Genomic DNA, 18214 nt, shown 5'->3' on the forward strand with positions numbered 1-18214 from the left:
AAGATGAGACTCTGGTGCCGTGCTATAAGCAAGATTCACATAAGCCACGCCTCGCTGTAACGCTGTCTGACGCCCAAATCATAGCTATCCTCACTAGTCGCCACTATACGAGACAATGACACTTGAAGTTGCGTCGAAGCTGCCGGACCTGCGTTACAACCCCACAAGGATTCATGAGATCCATAGGGGGCCGGGATCTGATGGGGATCACCCGATCCAATGAAGAACACACGGGCCAGGACAGGCATTGCACGTTTTTTCCCCTGCTGCGTCTTTTTGAACGTGCACGATGAGTCAAGTTCATCGCCTCCACTCCGGTCACGATGATCGAGATTCTTCCGTGGCCCAGGCCTCCGGCTTGGCATCCACCCATGAGTAGTAGAATCCACCTGGTGTCTCATTCATGAGATAGAGGGCTACAGGCTGGGTAGTTATAGCATGCGTACTATTGTTGATAAGGTCTCAATTGAGTCGGCGCCAAGTCGCTAACAACACGTTCGATAACAAACTCTGTCTCTCGGCCCGCCTCGCGACTCAACTCTCGGGTTCGCCTACGAGCAATTTGTCAAAAGCAATGGATACAAACTCCTGCAGCCAAAATCGGCAATTCTAAGTCGCGTGCGTGCCTGCAGCGGCACTTGCAATTGCCGAGGTAGCCACACGATTGATCCATCACACGCATATTGATGTGTATCTCGTCAACTTCAGCAGACAAAAAGACCCATTTGAGCAGGAGACTCTGACCTGCGTGATTCAATCCGTCTGACGCGTCGAGTTGATAAGCACGGCAACCTGATTGGCTAACCCCCAAGTCAAGCTGGACCCAACACCTCCACGACCCTCAATCAACTCGCGGCTCCCGGAAATCTGACAAAGGCCTTAGTTGAGTCGCTTACACAAATGGATGGAGCATCGGCTACAGCGGGAAAGAACAGACCTGTCACATCCATTTCCCCGTGCAGGTAAACGTGGGCTTAATCTCCGCTGTGCATGATTCAGAAGACGCCAAAGGGAAACCTGGGCGCCACACACACTCGCCCAGCCGTTAGGCGAGCCTCCATACCAGACACACCAAGAGGCCTGCCAAGAATCCACCAGCCATGTGCCAGATCGTAAACCCGCAGTCCAGAACATCCCTTGTCAACCAGGGGACACATCCTGCTGCAAAAAACCCTTGCAAGCCACAGCAGCCCGCTTTGACACTGACGTCTCCCCTTTCCCACTTCCGCCGCTTCCAATTCGACGAACCAACAAAAGAACCATGAATCCGGGCGCGATCCCAGGGTTTCAGCTGAGATGTTGGCAGAGCTAACCGAGACGAGCTTCGTGTCGTCCCGGCTGGCAGAAGTTACGTCCGTGCGAGAGGGGACCTCACCTAAGAGCGCCACCACACGAAACGTGGTGAGCTTCTCATGTTGATGATTATGCGTGACGAAGGAGCCCTTGTTTTTGAGCTGCGGCCAGTCGCGTGCATGAATTGTCAGGCGTGGCGCGCATAGGGGGCTTGTCGGTCCCTGTTACGTGGAAATGAAGTTGCTGATAAATAGTCATGGGCTCTCCTGCGTCCAAAGGGGTGTCAGCCTTGACTACTTTGCTCCGTCTTATCACTCTGTCCTCTCCTCAGGTACCTTAACTTGTTACTCCGGTCTACTTCCTTACCTCAACAATGTCGACTGAAATGGAACACATCGACCGCAAATCACTCTACACGAGCCTCGAAGCTCGAATCGACTACCTCCACAAGTTCCTCGACTTCGATGACCGTACGCCTCCCTCAAACCCCGCCCCCAAAAACATCCCTGTTGACCCATCGTAGGAGATCTGGAAGCACTGGCCTTCGGGTCCAAGTTTGTCAAGGACCTCATCCCTGCCGTTGTGCACATCGTCTACAGAAAGCTCCTCCAGTTCGATATCACGGCCCGAGCGTTCGAGATTAGAGATACGACATCAGAGGCGCCGTTGCAGAACGTCTTGGATGATAACAGCCCTGAGCTTCAAGAGAGGAAGAACTTTTTGAACTCGTACCTTACGAAGATTTGCTCAGACCAGTCCAAGATGGCTTTCTGGGAGTACCTAGACAACGTCGGGTAAGTAGCCATCTATTCTCCCATCTACAACTATCCGTGTTCCTTTCATCTAACGACCGTCCCACAGTGCCATGCACGTCGGCCTACGAAGAAGCAAGCCCCTCCGCGTCGAGTACATCCACATCAGCGCCACCCTCTGCGTGATACAACACGTCCTCACCGAGTCGATCCTCTCCCACAGCGTCCTCCCCATGTCCCGCCGAGTCGCAATGGTCAAGGCCTTGAGTAAAGTCATCTGGATTCAGAACGACCTCTTTGCCAAGTGGTGCGTCCGAGACGGCGAAGAGTTCACCGGAGGTCCCGCAGCAGCCGCGAGGGCGGATCACCTTGCTTCCGCAGGCGATGTTCCTTTGAAGGAATCTGCCGTGTCGACTTGCCCTTTTAGTGGAATGACGAGCGGTGTCCAGAGCTAGGTGAAGGAGGACTTGTTAATTATTGATGGGGATGAACTTTTCTGGTTTTTTGCAGGTGTCTTGGGCAATACAGGGCCCCGATTAGAATGTCAATGATAATGTACTTTTACTTGATGCAATACGCAAGTTGAGAGCAGAGAAAGCTCGCCTGCGGGCGATGAACTCAAATGGTTCCTATATTGCTGTGCTATCAGTACGGGTTCAGCGCCAGCACTCCTGGGCACCAGTCGCCTTTGCTCTTACGTATCGTATTCATTTATGGTGGCGTAGAGTCGAGATCAATGATGCTCGCTCTCTGGCGGTTATAATTAGTCTCCCATTCAACATTCAAATCAGGGACACGACTCGACTCAATCCTCATACCCGTTCTAAGACTCGTTTCAGTAAGTGGTGAGATCAACACGTGCCTTTCGGCATTGGGATTGAGGTAACCACAAAAACATGAGGTCTTAATGCTGGAATGTGTCAATAACTGCGGTCGTTTATATTGTGGCCGATGGCTTCTTTGAGAGGGCGCTGTCTAAGAGGTACATTCCTGTCAGGGATGAGAAGTACCTCCATGTACCTCACAACCCTGGCCAAATTGCTTTTGCGGAATTCAATGTCCATCTGTCAAGCTAACCATAAACGAGTCAAAAAAGCAAACCTCTACCCCGGATCGACCTGTCAAATTGTATCACACTAGGTACCAATCATGTTCGACATCTGGATATAGAGTTATAGTACAATGCAGATCATGTCAAAATTCAGTCTATTGTAATGAACCAAAAACCAAGCAACTCCAACCTTCTATCGTTACAACTCCTCTGCTTCATGGGGTATCCTTCAAAACCGCAGCAATCTCCTTTTTGAAAGTCTCAATGATAACTCTTCGGTTCAACTTCTGCGTGGCAGTCACAAGGCCCTACAGACATGTCAGTATTATATATCTCCAGAGGAACGATTTCAAACTCACGCTGTGAGGAGTCCACTCGTCATGTGTAAGAACGACACCGGCAACAAGCTCCATCGCAGCAAGACCACCGCTCTTTCCTGTAGCCCGGAGATCTTCCAAGACTGCTTCCTTGACTCTGGGGTCGTGATACATGTCGTGCTCGTCGACGCCCAAACCTTCCGCGATTGACATGAGGGCCTTGACCTCGGGCATGATGACTGCGATGGGGCGAGAATGAGCTGGATCGGCGTGGACCATGACGTTCATAACAGTCCGAGCACCGCGGTAGATAGACTCCAGCTTCTCAAGAGCGATATACTCCCCGCCTTGTAGCTTGATGAGGTTCTTGATGCGATCGATAACCCGCAAGTGGCCATCAGCATCAAACTCGCCAACATCACCCGTCTTAAACCAGCCGTCCGGAGTTATAGCCTTTTCCGTCTCTTCTGGATTGTTATAGTATCCCTTCATGAGCGAAGTGCCCCGAGCCCAAATTTCGCCCTGGGGTACCTTGGCATCAGTAGAGTATCCAAACTCGGGCACAGAAACCAGCTTGATCTCGAGAGAGCCAGCAACAGGGCCAAGAGTGTCTAGCGCGAACTCCAGAGGCGAGCCCAGGGCACCACAGGCGCAGGTTTCAGTGAGACCGTATCCGATGATCATCGGCGCAATAACATGGGATATAACGTGCTTCGTCCCCTCGGCGATTCCGCTTGCACCATTCACGGTGAATCGGACCCGTCCACCAGCCAAATCTCTGACCTTGCCAAAGATGATCTTATCAAAGATGTTGGCTCCCGGCAATCTGTATCTCGACATAAAACTCTTAAAGTTCAAGGCCGCCCAAAAGGCATTCTTAAGTAGAGCACTAGCCTCCAGTTTCGCGTTGATGCCCTTTCGGATGGTTTCCCAAACTTGCGGAACGCCCATCATAATGGTAGGTCCTAGTTCCTTCATGTCTCCTGCGCAGTTTCGGGTTGATGCATCAGACAATGTCCTCGAACTGCCATAGCCGAGAGTGCCGCCGATGAAAATGGCCAGGTTTTCGACGGTCAACTCGAAAATATGGGCCAGGGGTAGATAGCAGAGTAGGGTATCGCGATAACTGACAACTTCATCCACGGAAGTGTAAATACCGGCAACTAAACGATACAAGGTCAGCAAATTCCGTTTACTTGCCCGCGAAAAAGATGAAAAGTTAGGTCGCGAGGGGGTAGCGTACCTCCTGCAACAAGGACCTCGTGCGTGATACAGGCACCCTTCGGGGGCCCAGCAGAACCCGAAGTATACATGATGCAAAACAAATCAGTCGGCTTAGCTGGTACAGGATCAACCATGTTGTTCTCGCCAAGACTCCTCAACTGCTCAACAGTCAAGACCTTGAACTCTGGGTTGGCAGCCGCAAAGTTCTCCATATCGTTTGGATGTCCAAAGATGCAGGCATCGTTGACAATGACGGTCTTTACGTTGGACTTTTTCAAAGGGTTCGTAGCGATCTTGAGAAGGTGAGGGTCGATGAAAATGGCGTCGGATTGGGTTTGCACGAGAGTGTGTTGGAATCCCTCTTCTCCGAGGGTGTCGTAGGCCGTGACGATAGAGATGGACTGAGAAGCGCAAGCATGCGACATGGCAAGCCAATTCATACTGTAGAGAACACAATCAGTTCCAATAGAGCCAAAAAGCGAAAAAAGGTGGTAGAAAGAAAACAGCAGATTCATACCTCGTCGCACCAAAGAAATGCAGCTTCTGGACCGGCGACAAGCCCAGCTTGCGCAGCCCAGACCCCAACTGCAGCACAAGCGTCTCATACTCCTTGAAAGAAATGAACGAGTACCCAGAAAGCTCAAAGTACTGCCATTTCTTCTCGATCTCTTTAGTCTGCCCGTCTGCTTTCTTCTGCTTCACGGTCTTGACCTCCTCATGAAGCTCAATCAGCTTCCTCGACCCGATACCTCCGCGGTCGGGGTACACGCGCGCGCTACGCTGAACAATGTCAAAGACGGTATTAATACCCTCTGCAGGTCGCGCGATGAGGCCATCTTTCGCTTTGGGGTGTCGTCGAGGAATGGTCTCGCCGGGGACCTTTTCGCATCCGGGCGACTCGATGGTGAAGGGCGGCTTGTGAACTTGGTGTAGGGGTAGCACACCCGTTGGGTATGGGATGTTGTGCGTATCCATCGTGGAAGGATATGATTGGATAGACTAGCCTATGTCAAGCGTCTGCAGGTCGAGTGGTAGCGACAACGGTTACAGTAGCCGGCACATGCAAAACGGCACGAAGCGACAGCCATCCCAGAGATATATCCTCTCGGGAAGCAGCAACGTCATCTGTTTTCATCTTGTACTTAACACGTGTGTCCCCATGGGCCCTGGATGCCTCGGCTTTGCCACTACAGGGGATCCCGGACAGAAAACGGTCCCTGTGGGTAACATCAGGTGCCAACAGTTGCAGAAGTCTCCATTCTCACCTAATCCCGACTCGAGCCCCGTTGTTTATCGTTTGTACAGAGGCATTTCTAAGCGCTGTCACGGGCTGTACGGTCCATCCGATTTCCGCGGGAAGTACGGATGCACACGGAGTACATACTTGAACGGATATGCAGCTACTCCGTACAAGGGGGGTGTTGCGATCCAATCGCAAAATCAGATCCCATCTCAGCCAAGAGCTTCAGCCTCAACCGAACGCAAGCAGCTGACCAACAACGCGCAAGTAGTGACGCCAAACGAAAGGTGCTGGCATGCGGATCCGGAGTTTTGCATCGGGAATCAGTTGAGATTCTGGGGATTTATCCCCTGCAAGTTTAAATCCGCATCCCGACGTCAGATCTGACAAGCCCGCCTTAAGTAGCTAACAAGCTCTTTCTGAGAACGAGAGAACCTTATATCAACGGTTAATGACCTCATTTATCTTCACATGCTTGTTTTGAACGGCATTGAACGAAAAAAATGTCACGAGCCTTTCGTTTCCCGCGGCGCTCAGACGGGAAATTTCAGGAAATGACATGGAAACGCCAAGATTCTCCCCTGGACTGTCAGGCCAGCTAAGTGGATAGCGCCTCAAAGCCACTGCTGACATGGCTGCGTCTGGAGGACAGTCTAAAAGGGTAAAAAGAAATTCACTGCATCTTGAGACCAAGGCATCATTTCCGACGGTGCATTCACTGGGTAGGTAGCTTACGACTCTGGCCACGTACAGCATAAACTTCAAAGCTTGAGGGCACGAGACAACTTGACCCAACTTGCATGTGATACTGACAAGGAAAAGAGAAGCCCCACCAAACTAAAATAGCAAGAGCCGACATGGATCAAGAGGTCATTCCAACGATTGAGGCTCATGGTGTCTGTCACTGTTTGACTGTCCCCAGGAGGTTTTGTTAAGCCCCATAATAACTCCCGTCAGCCAATCACAGACAGGCGCGCAAACCTGAGGCTCCAAGCACGAATTGTCCATTTCCTTAGTAATTCGCAACCTCAGGCAGAACAATTTGATCTCATCTCATTTCATCTCCAACAAAACCACGGCATGAAGAAGTCGATAGCCTGCGGCGCATGTCGTTCCTCCAAGCGTAAAGTACCATGCGACAGCCTCTCTCCAATCCCTTCCAATCTCCTTGGCTGATGGCGCCGTAGTGCATCCACTCGGGCGGGCCACCCTGCAGTCGATGCCGCGACCGCGGCGATGAGTGCATCTTCCCTCCCAAGGGCACCTCCTTCATCTTCCGACGGAGTCGTCTTGAGCGTCATGGACGTGAACATGAGAGTGCCTCACAGCTTGCTGTCAGGGGCCAGGCTCGCTCGGAAGAGTGGCTGGCTGCCCGGTCAAAGACGTTGGCTGCGGTGGACGCCTTCGAGTTTCTGACAGACGAGGTCAAGAACAGCTATCTACGGTGCTCCTACAAGTGGTCTTTTCACCATATTCCCAATCTCCTCATAGGAATACGTGAGAAGACGCTGGATCCTCTGCTTGTTTGGGCTATGCTGGCCATCACGGTGAGGTGCGCTCTCAATCCCCCAGTCAATTCTCCCTCACTCACCGCGTCAATACAGGTTCTCCCAGGCCGCTCCTCCAGGCTACTCTAGCCAGGTCGAAGCCAGCAACACATTTGCGACTCATGCCCGATCAATGGTTTTGTCATTAGTCGACCAACCGACTGTCCATCGAGCCCAGGTCCTCCTCATGCTGACCGGCCATTCCTGGGGCGCCGGCGAGGGCAGGCGGGCGTGGGTTTACCTAGGCATGGCCGTCAGAATGGCTCAAGTCTTGGGTCTCTTTGAAGAACCGACATCCGTAACGACCCGCGACGACTTCATCGCCGCCGAGGAGAGACGGCGCACAGCATGGACCTGCTTCCTAATGGACAGCCTCCTCAGCGGAGGTAAAGGCCGAGATAGAATGCTCTCGGCCGACAAGATGCGGATACAACTTCCCTGCGAGTCCGACAGCTTCAACTTTGGAGAGCTCGTCATCTGCGAAAGGCTAGACGGCTCATTGCCCGAAGGACCCCGGCTGGGCGAGCAAGGGAGCCTCGGCATCGTTGCATATAGCATGAGGGTTGCCGATGTATGGGGTGCCGTTGCGAAATGGGCCTGCACACCACATGACAACAATCAACCACCCTGGCAGCCTCAATCCGACTTTCAGTACCTGCTCTCGCGGCTAAATGTGTGGAAGGACTCGTTGCCCAAGCGGTTACAGTATGAGCTGTTCCTGTTAAGGGCCCATAGTGTGTCCAACCAGGGTCAGGCGTACTGCTACATGCACTGCATCTATTTCATGAGCGTCATCTTCCTCTATCGGTCATATCTCCCCGAAGTGGAGATGCAAAAGGCGAGAGTAGGCGACCAAGAGTGGGATCAATGGTCAGCATGGTCGAGCAAGGAGTTAGTCGAGGTAGCCGAGCAGGTCTGTGAGATGCTCCAGGAGATGCGTGCCTTTGGCCTCTACTTTCTACGGGGTCTGGTTCCGTGGATTGGCTTTACCATCTACACGGCAGTAGGGACGATGCTGTATTTCTACCACTTCCCCAATCCCGGCGATACACCACATCAGATTGAGCGGAGGCGTGAGCACATCGTTGAGGGATTGCTGTTTCTCAAGGATATGCGACAAGCGTGGCCTATGGCAGATACCTGGGTGAGTTCTCCCTCTCAAACTCTGGCACACTTCCACTAACATCAACCCCAGCGAGAAAAGATCAAAGCGATGCAAATCTTTTACACCAACATCAAAGCCGAAGGAGACCAAGCAGTAACACCAAGCGAGAGGAGAGAAATGCGAAACGCAATCATCGACTACGGAGCCCTACAGCCCGACCCCGTCCGACAACCCGACGCCGAGAGCAACGACGAGCAGGTGGGTTCCTCCTCTGAAGCCTTTACGCAGCTACCAACAAGACCCAAGAGCGCAACAGACGGCGAAAACGACGCTGCCCCTACCGCCGTGGACTTTGCGCCAGATCAGCTCAACTTTATCGCGCCAGCCGACATTGACCTGTTTGACACCAAATTTGAGTTTGGAAGCAACATGCACGCGACATTCGCGGATACAACGCAGGGCTTCTGGGAGAGCTTCCCGGGAAGCATGGACATCCAAGGCGACATGGGAGGCGAGTAGAGAGGGCATTCTTCCCGACCGAGTTCAAAAGTCCAGCATGCCAAGCTGCGGGTACACGTTTGGATAAAAAGAGAGGGCGGAATTGAAGCTGGATAACCCGACGTGCAAGGCAATTGAATGGAGTCAGTAGAAGCACGACATTGGTCAGTCAGAGGCAAAGATCTGCAACTCTGCTGGCGCTAATCGTAAGACGAATCCCCTCTCCCCCCCGCGTTTCCTGGCAAAGGTGAATTCAGGCTAAATGCCGTGACACGAACGAGGCGCCGCCCTCGGGGAGGATAAGTATTGAGTGATGGGGGTTGTCATGAAGATGAACGTGGGGTGATACTGACAATTGAACTCTTGTCTCTCTTCTCTCTCACACTTCTCTTGTTTTCATCTCTTACCTTTCCTTCAGCTCTCAGTCACTCGTCAAGATGCCTCTCGTCAGAAACCCCATCCTCCCCGGGTTCAACCCCGACCCCTCAATCCTCAGAGTCGGCTCCGACTACTACGTAGCAACATCGACATTCGAGTGGTTCCCTGGAGTCCAGATCCACCACTCCAAAGATCTCGCAAACTGGACATTGGCAGTCCGTCCTCTCACCCGCAAGAGCCAGCTCGACATGCGCGGCGACCCAGACAGCTGCGGTGTCTGGGCTCCCTGTCTTACTCATGACGGCGAAAAGTTTTGGCTCGTTTACACGGATGTGAAGCGAAAGGATGGTTCTTTCAAGGATACGCACAACTACATCATCAGTGCTCCGGCTATTGAAGGACCATGGTCTGATCCCATTTATGCCAACTCGTCTGGCTTTGATCCTTCACTGTTTCACGACGAGGATGGTCGCAAGTGGTTCAGCAACATGACATGGGACCACCGGGCTCGTCCCCTCCTGTTCGCCGGCATCATGCTTCAAGAGTTTGACCCAAAAGCAGGCAAACTCGTCGGCCCACGGAAGAATGTCTACCAGGGAACAGACCTCAAGTTCGTCGAGGGACCTCACATGTACAAGCGCAACGGGTGGTATTACATGTTGACAGCCGAAGGAGGAACGGGATACAACCACGCCGTCACGCTTGCACGGTCTCGAAACATCTGGGGTCCTTATGAGGATCATCCTCAGAAGCATGTTCTCACATCCAAGGACACTCCGAATGTCGCGTTGCAGAGGGCTGGACACGGCGACATCGTGGATACACCTGATGGCAAGACTTATATTGTGCACCTCACTGGACGACCGATTGGTCAGAAGCGTCGATGCGTGTTGGGACGAGAGACGGGAATCCAAGAGGCATACTGGGGCGATGACGACTGGCTCTACGTGAAGAATGGGCCAGTTCCAAGCCTTTTCGTTGATCTCCCCGCTGCACGAGATGACACAGCATACTGGGCTGAGCAGCGATACACCTTTGAGAACGGTCTTCACCAAGACTTTCAGTGGTTGCGAACACCCGAGCCAGAGCGCATCTTCTCGGTGAACGACGGCAAGCTCACCTTGATCGGTCGCGAGTCAATTGGATCATGGTTTGAACAGTCTCTAGTGGCAAGGCGACAGACACATTTCTCTTGTGACGCTGAGACAGTCATCGACTTTTCCCCAGAGGACGAGCGTCAATTTGCAGGTCTAACAGCCTACTACTCTCGCTACAACTTCTTCTACCTCACCGTCACAGCACACTCGGACGGCCAGAGAGAACTTTCCATCATGAGCTCAGAAAACTCATCTCCCCTCGGCAAGCTCGAACCACAGAAGGCAGAACCGGTGAAGCTTCCCAACGAGGGCAAGGTGAAGCTGGCTCTATCCATTCGCATGAGCAAGCTCCAATTCTACTACGCCCTCGAAGGCGACGAACTGAAAGAGTACGGACCCGTTCTGGATGCGTCGATCCTATCGGATGAGTGCGGTGGACATGTAGGAGACGGGAGCTTCACAGGTTCATTCCTAGGTGTGGCGTGCTCGGACTTGAATGGACTTGGGATAGAGGCCAAGTTTGACTACTTTGTGTACCGACCTGTCCACCACGAGTTGGACCGCTACGAGATATAGACATTTATACATGAACATGGTGGCACGAGAAGAACAGAATGAAATCATTTAATGGCATTTGTCAAGGTATCTATGAGTACAGAATCGAAAACGGCTCCAGGTGCATTCCCCGCCACTCAATGGCATGTCTAGCACTTCTTAAGACCAAAGGCCTCCTTGGCAAGGTTCAGAGCGTCGAGGCGAGGCTGCTCAGGCGTGACATCCACACATTTCATGTACAGCAAGAAACCCTCGTCGATATCCCTTCGCAGAGCCTCGCGCACGTCGGGCTTGCACTGCGTCGTCAGGAACCAAGGGCCAGAGGCAAAGTTGTACTTGTCGTCGACGAGATCGTCGAGGAGGGCGTTGAGGGTGCTGTTGGAGAGACCGTCGACGCTCTTGATGTCGGCGTACTTGTCCTTGAGCTCGGGAATGCTCTGGGCGTACTTGAGGTTCCACTGCGCCATCTGCATGTTTGCGGTACCCTGGCCAGGTCGACCGGGGCTCTTGTTGCGCTTGTACTGAAAGTCGACAGACTCAAAGGCCATGAGAGAAATAACGGCAGCCATCTCCTTGACGTCGTAGATGCCGTAGTCGTAGAAGCCCTTGGTGATGAAGGGAGCGGCCTGCTTGGCGGTGCGGCACTCGTCGTTCTTGGGGTCGCACTTGACAGACTTGGGGGCTGCGTGCTCGATGATGGGGGCGGCGTAGAGGGGGCCGGCGAGGGAGAGGTTGGCGAAGCCAAGGAGGGCAGCAGCCGAGAGGGAAAGGAACTTCATCTTGTTGTTCTTGGTAGAGTATGGGTGTGTGTGTATATGCGTGTCTGTACGTTGACGTACGGGTATATGAGTGTATGAGAGAAAAAGACAGAATGGAAATGTGCTGAGGACGTCGATCAACGGGTCGTCAGACAGTGTTTATAAGACGCTCTGAACAAAGAGAGTGATCAATGACAAACAGACACAGCCTGAACGTGGGGAAAAGGTGAACAATGCAGGCTCAGCCGCGAACAAGTAAAGGACAGGGAATGTAAGCGGGAACAGACAAGGAAGAGAGTGAATGGATCCCCGTTGTAAGGCTGGGGGGCTGTACGTCTGACAGAGAGCAAGAAAAAAAAAAGATGTCGATCAAAATCAGCCAGACATCGAGCCAAGCCTGACTCTTTATGCCACCCGAAACCCCCTGAGTCAATTGATCAGAAGGCAACAAAATGTTTCAAAACTCTCCTATCCCAACGGCACAAACGGCACGGCAGAGGCTCTCGAGAGAAGCAGCTGAAGCGTCACTCACAACCAATGACGTCTCTCAATCGCGGGTCAAGAAACACATAGTGAAACGCACCCTGCTGCTGTAGCCCGAGAAGGAAAACGAATCAGTCTTAGCGCTTACTGAGGGGGGCAAAAGCTTTCTTGTGACCCCCCTTGAAATCCTTCAAGCAGGTTCCCGATATTACAGGGGGAATCTCAAAAAGTCCGAGTTTCAAAGAGTCCGAACATTGTCAGATTTACCTATCAATTTGCTCCAACACATAAATCAAGGCCTTGGGTTGCAATAAGCGCGTATGGCCGCAGAAGGAGAGGCCCCCAGCCCTGTTGGGTACTGTACCCAGCCCAGCCCAGCCCAGCCTAAGCGCGTGACAAACCTCGGCTAAGAATGCACGCAGCCTTATTTTTTTGGGATACACCGCCACAAGTTAATCTGTGCCTGCGCCTCAGATTCGGGGTCAAAGCCGCAGATCTATACTTGGGACATGCAACCTCGCGTAATCGTTGCCATTTTGAGATCTCACTGCCCTTGACATCACAGCCTGACATTTTAAAATCCACAAGCCCTGACAGTTGAACCAGGGCCTGACATCTTGACCAGGGTTTCACATAAGCTGCCAAGACGAACCAAAAGACAAAAAGTCCAAAATACAAAAGGAAATCAATATTAGCGTCGGTGATATCACTAAGCAATCTCAACCCCCATGGTATAATCCCAACCCCCCCAAAGCATTCCCTAAAAAAAAACACAAGACCAAATTACTCTCCATCCCACGTAACCTTCATAGAGGTAGGGAAAGGCCAGATGCTTCCCCAGTCCTCAGTCATGTACACGTAGAATCCACCAGGCCTGGGAACCTTCTTCAGCTCTCCCTGAGCACCGGGAACTCGGCGGAGTCCCTTCTTCCGGAACAGGGCGCGGAACAGCTCCGTGAGTGCCACCTGGCTGATGTTTCGGCCGAGGCACTCGTGGGGTCCGGTTCCGTAGTGGATATACGACTCGAGAGGTCGCCGAGGGTCCACGACTTCCGGGTTGGGGAACACGTTGGGGTCCTTGGCCGCTGACACGAAAGAGACAAAGACGCGGTCGCCAGCCTTGACCTCGACTCTCTCGCCGTTGTCTTCCTCGATCACGTCGGCAGACTCAGCCTTGCGGTAGAGACCAAACGTGCCGGCCATTCTGATACCCTCCATGGCGTAACCCAGAAGGAGGGCGTCAGTCTCCTCGCCAGTCTCAAGAGCGGCAATACGATGCAGCTCAGGACGGTACTTTTCACCCGCAGGCGAAAGATACCAATCCAGAGTTTGAGCAAACTATCACAACGTTAGCAATCATTCCCTTCACACAAAACAAAATCACTCACCACCTGAGCCTGGTTGGGAACCATGGCTCCAGCCGTAGGAAGAATCTGGCTCCACACAATGTCCTCGGTGCTCAGCCCAGCCCTCTTGAGCCCCTTGGCCATGTTGACTCCATACGCCGCCAGAGGATCATCCTTGTTCGCCTTGCCCGTGAACAGACCCTTCATTCCAATACCGTTGGACAGCTTGACGTTCATCTCGACAACCTTGCCCAGCGCCTGCGCAACCTCTCGAGCACCCTGCCTCAGCGGGAACGACTTGGCAGGATCGATATCGAAAAAGATGCAGACAAAAATGACGGCGAGGATCTTGTAAAGCTCCTGCTCGGAAAAGAGTCCCTTGGGGTTCTCCTTGGTCTTGAGCGGCAGGTTAAACATGCGCGACACGAAATGCGTGTGCGCGAGGTTACCAACGTCTCGCACAACGTCGACCTGCGTCTTGCCCGCGAGCTTGTACGACTTTTCAGCCAGGAGCTTCTCGGCAATCATAGAGTAGAATGACTTGATGGCGGTCTTCCACGTGTCGTTGTACAGCAGCGCGCCCATGCACTTGCGCTGCTGGGCAAAGAAGGCGCCGTCTCCAGACAGCATGAAGCGGCGTCCGCCCTCGCCCATAAGGTGCCCAAGACCCTCGTCCCAGCACACCTTGTAGATCTCCTGGTTCTCCAGGATGTACTTGGCAGCGTTGTAGCCGACAATGTTGATGCGGGTGGGGGTAAAGCTAGGCCGGTCAAAGTCGAACCGATCCGCGCGCTTAAGATCTGTCAAGATCTTGCGGTTCTCGGAGGGAATCACCATGGGGTAGTGAGCATAGACCGAGTTACCCGTAAAGTGCTGAGGGAAAGCCCGGATAAAGAGCTTGTAAAAGACACAGCCGTGGTTGATGTTCAGATCATACTCAACCTCCTTGTAACCCCAGTTGGTCAGGTTACGGGGATGGTAGTCGGTCGTGTAGTACCGATCACCACGAACAAGGGCAACGGCATCAGACAAGACGACACGAGAGATGGTGTATGTCGGAGCAATACCGACACCGGGAACCATGGGCGTCTTGGCCTCCTCAGCAACGATACCAGGGTACAACTCGACATAGTCGGGGTGCTGGTACAGGTTCCTCAGAGACTCGGCAATCTCGGGATCAGAGTTGATCTCCTCAAAGGTATCATAAGCCTTGAGACCAAAGTGCTTACGGAACTCGTTGAGACCAGCCAAGTTCCACTTGCGACCACGGATAATACCGAGCATCTCGATGGGCTTCATGATACGAGGAACGTTGCGACCGCCAAAGGCACCGCCAGGCTGCTCAATAGCAGTAGCAAGAGCATCAACAAGCTCATTGTCGTTAAACTTGCCATCTTTGCCACGCTTGAAGCCGCCAAAGGTGCGCTCAGCAGGATCCTGAGGAACAGACATCTCAAACTTCTTGAGCGCCATCATCAAGGCACGCATGTCCATGGCCCCATAGTTGTCGCCCAGGAGCTGGACGTAAAAGTCCTGGATCCACTTATCGTCCATCTCTGAGATGCAAGAGTGCCAGCGGTAGCAGAGGTTGAACTCGGCAGACACGACGTTGCCAGTGCCAGACTCAGAACCCTCCTTGGTACCAACAGAGACACCCATCTCCTGACGAGGATCAAGAGTCCAAGTGGTATCAACACGGTTAAGGTTGATAATGTTGCGAACATAGTCAATGAGGGTAATGTTGATGTACAGACCCGACGTGACAAGACGAGCAGTCTCAAAAAGCTCCTCATCACGCTTCTTCCAAGCCGCAGCCGCAGCCTCAGGATCAAGGTTAGGAGCCGGCTTGGAGAAGCGACCGCCCTCGTTAATGTCAGCGAGGTTTGTCGCGACATGGTTGTGGAATCGGTTAAACATGATAAGGATGATGCAGACACCGGGAGGGTTTCCGATCAGACGCTTGTCGGCAAACGTGTCAGGCTTGAGCAGACCATCCTCAAATGTTCGGATCGAATCGCGAGCTTCAACGGTGCTACCGTAGAGGGGAGAGAGATCGAGATACGACGAAGAGTCGTTCTGGTTGGGGTCCTTGAGGTTGGTCCAGAACAAGTCTACTCAATTAGCAATTGTCAACTAAAAGTCGAGTATAATACATACCGTGGATGATGATGGTGGCCCAATACCACAGAATGCTCGACACATTGTTGGGGTTCTTCTTGAAGCCATCACGAGCCATGACAGACTCAAACACAGCCTCAGGGTCAGGCTGAGCACCAAGCGACATGCCCTTAGGACGAACAGATCGCGAATAAGGCGTCCTGGCGGCACCAAGCTTGGGCATATAAGGGTTCTACAATTATTAGCCAAGTCAATTGACGTCAGAGACGCATGTCCTCACGTTGAGAGATCCATCCGGCTGGCGGAAGCGATACTGGTCACCCATGTACAGCATCGGCGGGTGGTCGAGAGAGTTCCAAAGCTTATCAATGAAGCTGTTGGTGAGAACCTCTTGAACCTTGGAGTGGTCATTCAGACTGGCGACGAGCTGAATGGTCCTCTCCATGATCATGGTCTTGTCATCCTGCTGAGTCTCGCCCTTGGCCTTGCTCTTGACAATTTCCAGCAGCGTCTTGAGGTCTGTAACACATCAGCAACCACACTGGTCTCTAACATACAAACTCACCCTTGATCTTGAGACGACGGAGATCCTCCTTAAGACCAGGTCGGTTCACCACAGTCCTGTAGCTACCATCACCCATCTCAGTAGGCAGCGGCCTCTTGGAAAGAACCCGAAGCTTCTTGAAGCTCTTCAGAGCACCCTCCTTCTTCTGATTGGACTGGCCAGCAGCCTTGGGCTGCGGCTTGGGAGGAGCAGGAGCCTTTTCCTGGCTGTGGCCATTGGTGGCGTGGCCGTTCTTGACCTCTGCAGACGACATGATGGCGCAAGTGTGTGAGTGAGAGGAGAACAGGCAGAACGCCAGAAAGAGGGGGGACACCCTCGGTCTTATCAACTATCATCGCACATGCTTTTCAAGGGAAACAAAAGCTTAGCTTAGCGTCTACAAGTGAGACACGGCATTCCGCGTCGCCGTGGTCCAACGACGGGGTACACCTGGCGCGGCCCGCAAGGGAGCCGGGCAAGAAAGTCGAGTGGTTGGACCAAGCAGTGGAACACGATCCCCATTGTTGCTTTTCAGGATCAACCTCGTAGCTTGGGGCCGGCGCATCTGAGTGTCTTGAATCGAGTGGAGGGGTGTGTACCTTGGGTATCGTGAACTTCTGATAGTCTAGCTAGACCTGCAGACGGCACAGACAGTAGCTCCCCACAGATGTTCAACACCAAGATCTATGCCCATCTCTGATTTGCTCAGACACCTACACCACCATGTCTCGGAAGCAGCCCAATCGGAGGGGCTACCCACACAGATTGGAGATGCCCTTGACGTGACTGGCTTCTCTTTGTGGCGTCTAAACCGGGGAGCTGTCAATCGAACTAGCCAAGGTCAATGTCTAATCGAAATGAGCACAGAGAGACTGGCGGTCAATCTTTTTCCTTCTTGCTTGGCGACCCTTGGAGGATAACCCCTGCTTGCAAGTAGAGCGAGACATGGTATGCGTGGTGAGCATGGCCTTGTCAGGCCGTCTTTCAGCTTGCCTTTAGACATTCAAGACCCTGTATCGGTTAACCGTTCACTCACTTTTGAGGCCTTCAGTTCTCTCCCTTCTCCTCTTCCGCCACAACACCAGTTTCCGCCCCGGGAATGGATCGCGGTCCGAGCCGGCGGCCCTCTAGTCCACAAAGAGGAGCCGCTAACCCTCAAAGAAGAATCCCTCCCTCCCCAATCGAGAAAGACGAGAGTGGACGCGGTGCAATTTAATCCTAGACCCCGACCGGCAGTCGTACCCTTTGTAGGGCGGCAATTGGGCAATCATCTCTAGCCTTGCAGATCCTCAACTGAGACATCCCCCTCATTGACAGACGACGCCATGTATGTCTCTTGTCTTGGTACAAAGAAGAGGGGGGGCGTCAGGAATTATACCCGTTGTCATTGGGTAACCTCCTCATCTTGAGGCGAGCTGAAAAGCTTCTTTTGGACTATTCGACCCGCCCTGTGCCTCCCCAAGACAATGACGTGTAGGGAGATTTATCAGCGGCTTGCTTCCCCATGTCAGTCATTGCTTGGACGATCCTCATCCATACCTAACCTCGCCGAGGCCTCTCTCGTCTTGGCCCTGCAACCATCAACCAGATTCTTCCTCTGCAAGAGTCCACTCTCCTCTTCAGCTCGCCTGCCCTAGTCGATCCCTGCCCTATCAGTCCACGACCTACCTGGAGCTCGGATGGAACCAATGCCGACACCTCCACCGCAGAGCAGAGCAAATTCTCCTCATCATGCACGCACAACCCTGTGTGCATGGAATGAATGAATGATTGATTGGTGTTGCAACACTCTTCTCGACTCTGGGGAGCACAGCATCATGTCGCAAGCTGAATCAGTTGCTCCTGGCAAAGTCCTATGACCTGTTTCTCAATCCCCTCAAGCACCCAAGGCCTTCGTGCTCATCTCTC

At 52.9% G+C, this 18214-nt stretch overlaps 6 protein-coding genes across 6 annotated transcripts; 3 read left to right on the top strand and 3 right to left on the bottom strand.

Moving 5' to 3' along the window:
• Positions 1 to 1666: 1666 nt before the first annotated feature.
• Positions 1667 to 2500, top strand: NCS54_00639900 (Protoglobin domain-containing protein; the record flags this gene model as incomplete). Its single annotated transcript, XM_053151859.1, has 3 exons — positions 1667 to 1763; positions 1817 to 2087; positions 2155 to 2500. 3 exons carry the CDS (start codon positions 1667 to 1669, stop codon positions 2498 to 2500), a joined length of 714 nt encoding a protein of 237 aa, XP_053007834.1.
• Positions 2501 to 3311: 811 nt separating this feature from the next.
• Positions 3312 to 5612, bottom strand: NCS54_00640000 (AMP-binding domain-containing protein; the record flags this gene model as incomplete). The annotated part of the gene is made up of 4 exons (XM_053151860.1): positions 3312 to 3404; positions 3456 to 4576; positions 4657 to 5078; positions 5155 to 5612. 4 exons carry the CDS (start codon positions 5610 to 5612, stop codon positions 3312 to 3314), a joined length of 2094 nt encoding a protein of 697 aa, XP_053007835.1.
• A 1345-nt stretch (positions 5613 to 6957) lies between these two features.
• Positions 6958 to 9048, top strand: NCS54_00640100 (Zn(2)-C6 fungal-type domain-containing protein; the record flags this gene model as incomplete). Its single annotated transcript, XM_053151861.1, has 4 exons — positions 6958 to 7005; positions 7065 to 7429; positions 7482 to 8568; positions 8620 to 9048. The coding sequence occupies 4 exons, from the start codon at positions 6958 to 6960 to the stop codon at positions 9046 to 9048; spliced, it is 1929 nt and encodes a 642-aa protein (XP_053007836.1).
• A 416-nt stretch (positions 9049 to 9464) lies between these two features.
• NCS54_00640200 (Glycoside hydrolase family 43) lies at positions 9465 to 11078 on the top strand (the record flags this gene model as incomplete). The annotated part of the gene is made up of 1 exon (XM_053151862.1): positions 9465 to 11078. The coding sequence occupies one exon, from the start codon at positions 9465 to 9467 to the stop codon at positions 11076 to 11078; it is 1614 nt and encodes a 537-aa protein (XP_053007837.1).
• A 128-nt stretch (positions 11079 to 11206) lies between these two features.
• Positions 11207 to 11836, bottom strand: NCS54_00640300 (Hypothetical protein; the record flags this gene model as incomplete). Its single annotated transcript, XM_053151863.1, has 1 exon — positions 11207 to 11836. One exon carries the CDS (start codon positions 11834 to 11836, stop codon positions 11207 to 11209), a length of 630 nt encoding a protein of 209 aa, XP_053007838.1.
• Positions 11837 to 13081: 1245 nt separating this feature from the next.
• On the bottom strand, positions 13082 to 16598 carry NCS54_00640400 (Hypothetical protein; the record flags this gene model as incomplete). Its single annotated transcript, XM_053151864.1, has 5 exons — positions 16328 to 16598; positions 16043 to 16281; positions 15802 to 15994; positions 13687 to 15755; positions 13082 to 13636 (listed from the first exon to the last, which is right to left on the bottom strand). Exons 1-5 carry the CDS (start codon positions 16578 to 16580, stop codon positions 13082 to 13084), a joined length of 3309 nt encoding a protein of 1102 aa, XP_053007839.1. The 5' UTR covers positions 16581 to 16598.
• Positions 16599 to 18214: the final 1616 nt, after the last annotated feature.

Source organism: Fusarium falciforme, chromosome 5 (genome assembly GCF_026873545.1).
Source record: "Fusarium falciforme chromosome 5, complete sequence".
NCBI classification, from domain to species: Eukaryota; Fungi; Ascomycota; class Sordariomycetes; order Hypocreales; family Nectriaceae; genus Fusarium; species Fusarium falciforme.